Source organism: Astatotilapia calliptera, chromosome 2 (assembly GCF_900246225.1).
Source record: "Astatotilapia calliptera chromosome 2, fAstCal1.2, whole genome shotgun sequence".
Taxonomy (NCBI): domain Eukaryota; kingdom Metazoa; phylum Chordata; class Actinopteri; order Cichliformes; family Cichlidae; genus Astatotilapia; species Astatotilapia calliptera.
In genome coordinates, this window is record NC_039303.1 from 31011374 (window position 1) to 31021156 (window position 9783).

The 9783-nt window shown below is 38.8% G+C and overlaps 1 protein-coding gene across 2 annotated transcripts; it reads left to right on the plus strand.

Annotated features, from left to right (window-relative positions):
- Positions 1–669: 669 nt before the first annotated feature.
- Positions 670–8578, plus strand: p2rx3a (purinergic receptor P2X, ligand-gated ion channel, 3a). Of its 2 annotated transcripts, XM_026180388.1 has the most exons (12): positions 670–973; positions 1100–1262; positions 1461–1532; positions 3081–3144; positions 5277–5373; positions 5463–5537; positions 5632–5773; positions 6101–6237; positions 6325–6418; positions 7804–7869; positions 7950–8027; positions 8116–8578. In XM_026180388.1, the coding sequence occupies exons 1-12, from the start codon at positions 840–842 to the stop codon at positions 8239–8241; spliced, it is 1248 nt and encodes a 415-aa protein (XP_026036173.1). In that variant the 5' UTR covers positions 670–839; the 3' UTR covers positions 8242–8578. The 2 variants fall into 2 exon arrangements, with proteins under 2 accessions (XP_026036173.1, XP_026036164.1); XM_026180379.1 differs by having other exon boundaries at positions 7950–8578.
- The last annotated feature ends 1205 nt before the right edge of the window (positions 8579–9783 follow it).

Genomic DNA, 9783 nt, shown 5'->3' on the forward strand with positions numbered 1-9783 from the left:
AGTGGTCCATAACAGGGGTAAAGACATCTGTTCATACTGGCATCTACACCTCAGTCAGTATTAACTGTGGAAGGAAGAAACTTAACAACAGGAAATCAAAGAAACAGACACAGGGAGGACATGCAAAATCCAAACAGACAGGCCCCAGCCAACCAGGAGGTTATCTCTGCTGCAATATAACATCTGTTACTAAATAACAGATAAAATCTGCCTTCTGATGCTTTCTGTCTGGTTTATTCTAATGTCTGCAAAATTTTATTCTCATGAACTAAACCACTAAAGCATCCAATTTTATCATTTTTTCTTCATGCTGCTAATAAAATGGTTACTAAAAGTGAAATGGAAAGTGTGAGTGGTAGATTCCTTCTGAGTCAGACACTAACACATGAAAGACGAAAATGATTACATTATTACTGAAAGCATGCTGTGAGCAAATCACAGTGGACATATGGGGTATCGATTACTGCCTCAGTCTAATTGTGCATTTGTCTGTGCATGGTTAGTGTGTTTGGGGATGGGGATTTGTGGAGAAGAAAGAGACAGAGGGAGGGACAGAGGAGACATTTTCCTCCCACTCGTTTGTGTCAAGAAAGGGGGAGGTCCAATTTGTGTCATAAACCAACAAAACTAAGCATGCAAGGAAGGCGATAAACACAGGCAGGACTGAGAGATGATACAAGCAGGGTGAAAATTAGGATCTTATTTCTTTATTTGAACCAGAAGGGAGAGCTGTATTGTGAAAGATTTACCATCAAGTTTCCAAGAAGGCACCTGTTGGGGAGAAGAGTTGCACTTTTCTCTCAGAGTCATTGCTACCTGGGTCACACTGACGAGCAGCAATGGGCTTCGTTTTGTGGGGGTTCTTGACTGATTTCTTCACCTACGAGACCACCAAATCCGTGGTGGTAAAGAGCTGGTCTGTGGGTATCATCAACCGTATTGTACAGCTGCTCATCATCACCTATTTTGTCGGGTCAGTGATCTGTAGTTTTCTTTTGAGTTTTTTTCAGAGTGTAATAATGTGTGTAATCATGGGTGTAAATTGAGTTTTCCTTAGCTAAATTACAAAATATTTCTTTCACTGATCCGTGTCATGCAGCTGGGTCTTCATCCATGAGAAAGCTTATCAGTCAAGCGACACCAACATTGAGTCCTCCGTGATGACCAAAGTCAAAGGCTTTGGTTATCTACAAAACCAAAACCAAAATGAGAACTATCAGAATCGTGTGATGGACGTGGCTGATTACGTGTCGCCCCCTCAGGTGAGTGACGTGATGATAACATGACATATTTAAACTTTGTAGTTTTCTATGAGTTATTAACAATGTTGGCAGTTAAGATGCTGCAGTTGAAAGTGTTGTTAAAATAACTTTTATGATGAGCAAGCTTTCTTCCCAGTCTCATATGTGTAGTAATAAATAAACACAAAGCATATCATAAGCATTCAGTTGTTGTTTTAGGGTTCAGGCGTGTTCTGCATCATCACCAAACTCATCGTCACTGAAAATCAGTTCCAAGGACGATGTACAGAGGTGAGTACACATTCAAACGCATGCTTTTGTCACGTTTTACTATCTTACCATTAATTTTCAGTCGATTTTAAGGCTTGCTGGTTTTATTGTAACCACTTATGTCTTCTTATTCCTAGGCAGCATAAAATACGTCAAAAATATTGCATATTTTGAACAAGGAAACCAAATTGCAGATTTTTTGTCAACATATCAGGATCAATATTATTGCAAACTGATATTCCAGCAGATATCTGCCTGGCATTTATACTTACGGGGTGTTTTTGGTCTCCAGAGAATCAACAGGAAGTCTTCAGCTAATTCACTGAAAGCCCTACAGCAAAAACATGGTCATATATATCAGTAAAGATTTATGACTATATTTATTTTTTCTGACAAATCTAATTAAAGTTTTAGTCTCTTTTGCACTGACATCAAATTACATTCTACTCCTACCTGTGAGTGGCGGTAGGATGCAGTAATGAGCTGAAGGGCAGAGGACACACCTTGAGCCATTAACTCCTTCTCAGTGTAGTGTTGGCAGTATGGTCCATCCATCCATTTTTCTTAGGCAGAGTATAACCTGGAGAAGTCATCAGTTTGTCACAGTAGTGTGTCAGTGCGCCCCAGGGCAGCTGTGGCTACAATGTAGCTTGCCATCACCAGTGTGTGAATGTGTGTGTGAATGGGTGAATGACTGAATGTAATGTGAAGCGCTTTGGTAGTAAAGCGCTATACAAATGCAAGCCATTTACCATTTTGTAATGAGACGGTGTGTGTGACCAGGTAGGAGGGCCTTGCCTCCGGATGGCAGGCAGAGACTCGATTCTCAAGGCAATGCTAAAACTGTATATAGAATGGGAAGAACGGGAGTCTTTGAATCTATTCTGGAATTTGTTACATTTATTCATTTGGTATGGAAACAGCTTCATGTTAGTATAAGATGAATGCAATTAGTAATATCTCTGATATGTATTCTTTAATGTTTCTAACGTAAACAGGCAGATCTGTAGGCTCTTAAACGCAGCCTTTTATCTGTCAGTGGCAGACAGGATGATTAAAAACTGACCTCACAGTGCATTAATAGCAGCTGGTAATACTGCAACATTTTTCAAGTTATATTTGGACTGATATATCGGGTTATATTTAGACTGATATATAGCGACCGTGGCTCAGGGGGTTGGGAAGCGCATCTATAACCGGAAGGTCGCTGGTTTGATCCCCGGGCTCTCTGTCCTGGTTGTTGTGTCCTTGGGCAACACCTACTGGTGTTGGCCAGAGGGGCCGATGGCGCGATATGGCATCCTCGCTTCTGTCAGTCTGCCCCAGGGCAGCTGTGGCTGCAACCGTAGCGTCCCTCCACCAGTGAGTGAATGAATAGTGGCATTGTAAAGCGCTATATAAATCCAATCCGTTATTATTATCTTAGAGATGTGATTTTCAGTTTTATTTTTCAGTAGTAAAAGCACCAGAGCAGTCGTCCATGTGTTCCTGTTCATCCACTGTTACATTTCTATATGTTTCTTATTTTGTCTAGCATGCATTCAGTTTCTGTGTTTATGTTGTTTTTAGACTGAGAAGAAATGTTCTTCCGATGAAGACTGCCAGAAGCATGTTGGCAGCAACCTTTACAACGGTGAGTCAGATTTATTTTAAACAGAAACTTTCAACAGAAACAGAAACGTGCTGATGTCAAGTCTGTGGTGTTGTAACTTTGCTTATCTTTAAATATTCTTTAAATCAGATTTGTGGCATTGGCTGGTAAGTAAATACTAGATGAAAAAATAATCATGAAAAAATCTTTTAACCCAAAAATTGAATTAATAAAATAAGGCATGGTGCTAAAAACTGAGGAAATGAATTACGCTATTTAACAAAACAAAACAAAACAGGGTTTCTTTGTTCTTTTAACCGGGACAAAAATATTTTTAAAGTAGAAGTGAAGTTTAAAAAGAATCATAGATTTATTTTATCTACCTTTGAGACATAAGGCAGAATGTAGCACTTAATACCCAGGAACAAACCTTCTTAAAAATAATATCAATATAAATAATATCTTCAAAATAATGTGCAAAGATGTTTGTGATATTATTGTATCGTCAAATAATCTTTAATTGAATATAAGAATATATTTATAGTAGAATGAGCCAGCCTTTGTTAAACTTGTAGATTTATTGATGGAATCTTTATACCACCTGATATTGTTTAAACCCAATGTAGTAAATGGTGAAAATTGAAATGTGTTCCTATGTTTTGCAGGTTTAATATTATAATATTGAAACATATTGGTAACAGAAAGTCAGACAATGCTCATTGTTAAATATTTCAGTCTTTACAACCAGGTGCCATGTCCTTTAGCATATTTTAGAAGAATATCAACTGCACAGAGTATGAACCTAAATCAAAAAGCAGGGTAAATATTTATAGTTTTATATTGTTTACAAACAATTTGCAGTAAACGTTATCCAAAACTCTCTGGCCCTGTCTGACAAAGTAATTCACCCCTAAGCCTAATAAGTGGTTGTGGCAGCAAGAATTGCACTCAAGTGTTTGCAATAATTGGTAATGAGTCCTTGTCCTTGTGGACTGGAGGAATTTTGGCCCACTCTTATTTGCTGATTGAGGATGAATGGTCATCTCAAGTCCAGACTTAGGCCACAGTGACTAGGCCACTCTAAAACCTTCATTTTGTTCATTTTTTAAGCCATTCAGAGGACATCAGTGGACTTGCTGTTATTTTTTGGATCATTGTCCTGTTGCATGACCCAAGTGAGCTTGAGCTTCAGGGCATGGACTGATGGCTGGACATTCTTCTTCAGGATTTTCTTTCAGAGAGCCGAATTCATTACTCCATCAATTATGGCAAGTCTACCAAAGCAGCCCCAGACAATCACGCTACCACCACCGTGTTTGACTATTAGTATGATGAACTTTCTATTAAATTTTGTGTTAGTTTTGCACTAGATGTTAAAGTTTTGTCTCACAGAATATTTGATTAAAAGTCTTGAGGCTCATCGTGATGTTTCTCTGCAAATCTGAGATGAGCCTTTGTGATCGTCTGCTCACTGTTACTCTTCCATGGATGCCATTTTTGCCCAGTCTCTTTCTTATGAATCATGAACTCTGACCTTAAATGAGGCAAGTGAGACCTGCAGTTCTTTGGTTGATGTTCTTTGTGAGTCGTCGATGCGATTGGAGTAATTTCGGTCAACCAGCCATTTCCGGCAAAGGTTCACCGCTTGTCCAAATTTTCTCTGTCTGTGGATAAAGGCTCTTCCACGTCGAAAGCCTTAGAAATTGTTTTGTAGCCCTTTACAAACAGATGGTTGTCAAGTTTCTTCAGATCGTGGCATGTTGTTTGGCTTCTTGAAATGTTTTGACCTAGCCCACTTTGTCAGACAGGTTCTATCTAAGTAAATTCTTGATTCAGTAGGTCTGGTCAGTAATCAGGCCTGGATGTAATGAAACTTAACTCAGATTTCCAAAACATTAATAATTTAAGTGGGACAATTACTTTTTCACACATCATTTTTTTCCCTTAATAAATGAAATTATTATTTTCAATCTGCAATTTGTATGTGCTTGGGTTATCACTGTCTGACATAAAAATGTGTTTGATGATCTGAAATGTGTGTGGCAAATGTACAAAAACACTTGGGGTAAATACTACTTCACAGCACTGTATAACTGATCATTATTATGGCTAACAGTATCTCCATTCAGTTACCTGAGCACAATGTTTCCTTCCTCTTCTTTCTTACACACCAGGTGTAATAACAGGTGCTTGCCTTAAAAACTCCAATGAGTCCCATGGCATGTGTGAGATGGAAGGATGGTGTCCAGCTGAAAATGATGCCATCAAAATGTAAGAGTGCACGCACATCCCACACAAATACATTTCACTCACTGAAAGTGTCATCTTTGTCCCCTTGTCTCTGTGTTTATCTCCCACAGTGAACCAATGGATGTGAACACCTTCACTATTTTCATCAAAAACAGTATTCGTTTCCCTCTTTTTAATGTCACCAGGTAAACCCCACAAACCTTAACCGAAGCAGCTAAAAAACATCAATATATTATGAGTGTCTTTTAAAAAAAACATAAAATCATTTTCCTTACTCAGAGGGAACTTTCCACCCACAATGACAGCCAATGAAATCAAGAAATGTAAATACCATCCAGAGGACAACCCCCTTTGCCCCATCTTTCGTGTGGGGGATGTGCTGAACTACACCGGTCAGAATATAACCGAACTGTTAAGCAAGGTAAGCATGAGTGTACAAGGTCGTATGAAGGTCTTGTCACTGTTAGGATGTTTCAAGTTACAGACAGCGGTCTTGTCCTTCCTATGCAAAGCTTCTGAAGTGCCTCAATCATCATTAAGTGCACAAGATAACACTTAGCTCAAAAAGCCAGATATTTTTGGAAGTATTTCACATTAATTCTCTCTGACCTAAAGTCAATCCAATTCCATACACTTCAATACCAGCCTTAGCTTTGACACATATTTACGTCAAAGCCAAAGCTGGTATTACATATTTAGGTGCTGAACCTCAAGGGGTGTCTCTCTTTTCCCAATCCTTCTGTCTCAGGGTGGAGAAATAGGAATAAACATTCAGTGGGAATGTAACCTGGACTTAAACATTGAAAAATGTATTCCCAAGTACTCCTTCACACGACTCGATGCTCCATTTGCCAAGAATGCTGTGTCCAAAGGATACAACTTCAGGTAGTGATAATGATTCTTCCTCTTCAAGTTTACTTCTTTTTTTAAAAAATCAGTCTTTAGTTACTCTTTTCTCTTCTTTGAATACAGATATGCAAAATATTTCAAAACAGAGAATGGGACTGAATTTCGGACTCTTCATAAGGCTTTTGCGATCCGTTTTGATGTCATGGTCACTGGCAAAGTGAGTTGTCTTCAAACTTAATATTAGACAAAGTGTGATAACAACTGGCTAAAACAAAGAATTTCCATGTGTCATTTTATGTAATTTATTTTCAGAAAATGTGACATTTATTAATTAAAAAAACACTGAAACATGACAAAATCAAGAAACTTTGCAGAAGTCTCAATTTAACATGAACTAAAATCATTTTGTTGAGCTGAGCATTGTGGGAAACCTACTACCACCACGTTAGCTTATTGTAGCACAGAGCTAGCTTAGCTTAGACTCTAGACTTAGCCTATTGCATAGGCTGTTTTTCTAAACACAGCACAAACGTTTTGAAGCTTCCAAATTTCCAGTAATTGCATAAGCAAATATACTCACCAACAACTTTATCGGGTACATGCTTTTAACACCAGGCTCAACACCCTTTTCGTTTTCATGGCATAGGAGATTTTGGTCCCTGTTGGTATGAGCATCGCACAGTTGCTGCAGATTTCCATGAGATTTGTATCATGGACCATCATGGACCATGATACAAATCTCCAATTCCACAACATCCTAAAGGTGCTGCGCTGAATTAAGATTTGTTGACTTTGAAGGCTGTTTGCGTACAGTGAGCTCAGTGTCATGTTCCAAAAACCAGTTTGAGATGATCTGAGCTTCATGACACAGAGTGTTTTCCTCCTGGAAGCAGTCACTAGACGATGGGTACATTGTGGTCATAAAGGGATGAAAATGGTCAGCAACAATATTCTGGTAGGCTGTGGCACAAACAATGCCCAGTTGGTACTAAAGGCGTGTGCCAAGAAAATATCTTTGCTACCATTACACCACCATCCATGCTTTCATGTTGTATATACCAAATTCTGACACTACCCTTCAAATGTTAGGGCAGATATCAAGATTCAAGAACAAACCAGGCGATGTTTTTCCAAGTTTCTATTGTCCAATTTTGGTGAGCCTGTGTGGGTTATAGCCTTGATTTCCCGTTCTTAGTTGGCATGAGTGACACCTAGTGTGGTCTTCTACTGCTGTAGGGTCAATGTGTTGCCCTACACATTGTTGCACAGTGAGTGAATGTTATCTATATTCCTTTGAAAATAGCTCAGCTGATGTTTCCAAGAATTCAGTCTTCAGACTAAACTGCTGGCACGGAGCGCGATCCGTCCTCTCTCACCAGAGCAGAAAATAAGCATACTAGCCAAGTGTAAAAATATGACTTTTAAATCCCGGACTGTAAATGTTTAGAAAATAAATCACCATCTTTAAATATACATTTCAGTTATAATAGTGTAGAAAATCATTAAGAAATAGTACTTTATTTTAAAATTAAACATTATGGAGAGAGCCTGTGTGTATGAAACTGCATTACATGCCATCTAAAGTGACTCCATCTATTTCAGGCAGGAAAGTTTAACACAATCCCAACTATGATCAACTTGGTAGCTGCCTTTACCTCGATTGGACTGGTATGAAATTCTTATCAACCTAATCTATTGTTCTCATGTTGCTCTCGGCTCTCATTGATCTTTTGTATCTGTCGTGGCAGGGCGCGGTTCTCTGTGACATCATCTTACTAAACTTCTTGAAAGGGGCAGAGCAGTACAAAGCCAAAAAGTTTGAAGAGGTATTGCTTTTCATGGCACAGCAACATGTTTGTCCAAAAACCTATCAGAACCTTATCACAGATTTTCCTTCTTGCTTTGTCCGTGCAGGTGTCAGAGGCTCAGATAGAAGCTTCCATAGCTCAGAGTCCAGGGAGCCAGCTGTCACTCAAATGCATGAAGAGCTCCTGTGACTCTGGAGCACTTTCTCTCAACACCTATGACCAACCTCTCTAACCGACAGCAGCAATGTGAAGACATGGGCTCCCCTTCCTCTTTTCCTTTCCACCTTATTATAAGAGGTATTCAGCTTTAGATCGGCAAGTATATAGAACAGGGTAAAGGAGGACGATGTTGTTGCCATCTCCATAAGAAGTAAGGGCTTGTAGCTCACAACAATAACTGTCAAACTAGAGCCTCTTTGTAATAGTAATAAAATCCATTTTTATTCCAAACATTTTGATTTAGCAACATGTTAACTATGATAATCGTCAAACTCATGTTTGTCAGCTGAAAGGTGGAGCCGATTAAATCCTCCTGACTCAAGCCAAATAGGAAAAAATATGTCTAATACTGAAACACTGTTGAGAATAAATTATTTGAATAAGACTTTGGAGTATCTTTCTTTGTTGTCATGTACGCACAAACACAGTCTGTTCTTTTGTCTGAAGTAAAAGTGTCCAAGTCTCTAAGTGGTGTAGAGACACAGCAAATCCTGGTGTGTGTGTGTGTATGTGTGTGTGTGTGTGTGTGTGTGTGATCTTAAGGTTTACAAATGGTCCACTATTAGTCCACATCTGGTGGATATTGCATACTCATGCAACAGTTACTGTGCAGATTAATGGACTATTATAGTGATTCTTATTCTCTCAATTTTTAGTCATTTTTTTGTTTATGCAATTGAAAAAAAGATTATTCTTCTGCTTTTCTGACAGATTTTCATCTCAGACAGTCCCTCTACTTCTCTCCGTCACATATTTTCATTTTCCCGTCATCCGTCTGTGCCCACCCACTCTTCACTACCAGGACACTAATAGATCGGCTAAAGAGCTTCTTAATGGTGCTGACAGTGATTTATGAGAAAGGATATCTGTCAGGGGAGGCCACAGAGGAAACAACAGCAGTTAGTGTGAAGCTTTGATGTACTAAAATGATAACACAAGTTAGTATAATGCATGTAATGGAAATCATAGAATATGATACAATACACCACGAAGCACTCTGTACATGAAAAATACACAAAATGATTCAGTGTATCCCATAATTTTAAGGACCTTCTCTCTCACACATCCATGGCCTTTTTAGAATTACCAAGTAGCCTAACATGCCAGGTCTTTGTACTGTGGGAGGAAGTTGGAGCAGAAACACAAGGGACACGGAGAACATCCAAACTCCACAGAAACGCCCCTGCCCACTGCACCAACCTGACACCTGTTGAATATAATTATTAGCATTGAATAATGTGAGTGGGATGAGATGAGATTTGGTGGGAGGTGTTTATTTGCTAGTCAGCTATAGAGAAAATGTGGGTGTTATCTCAACTTTTCCAGCATAGATGCACAAGCATGAGGTGTTTGTGCAGATTTGCTTTGTTGATTTTTCTCTAAACTTCAGTCTTGTTGTTTCTTCAGATGCAAACCTAAACTGTGCTGCCATGTTCTTTTATAGAGGAGACACTTTCTCTTGGCAACCTTTCCAAACTTGTTCAGTCTTTTTCTAATTGGAGTATCATGAACTTTAGCATTTAATATGTTACATGCTAACTGAGTCATTGTTGAT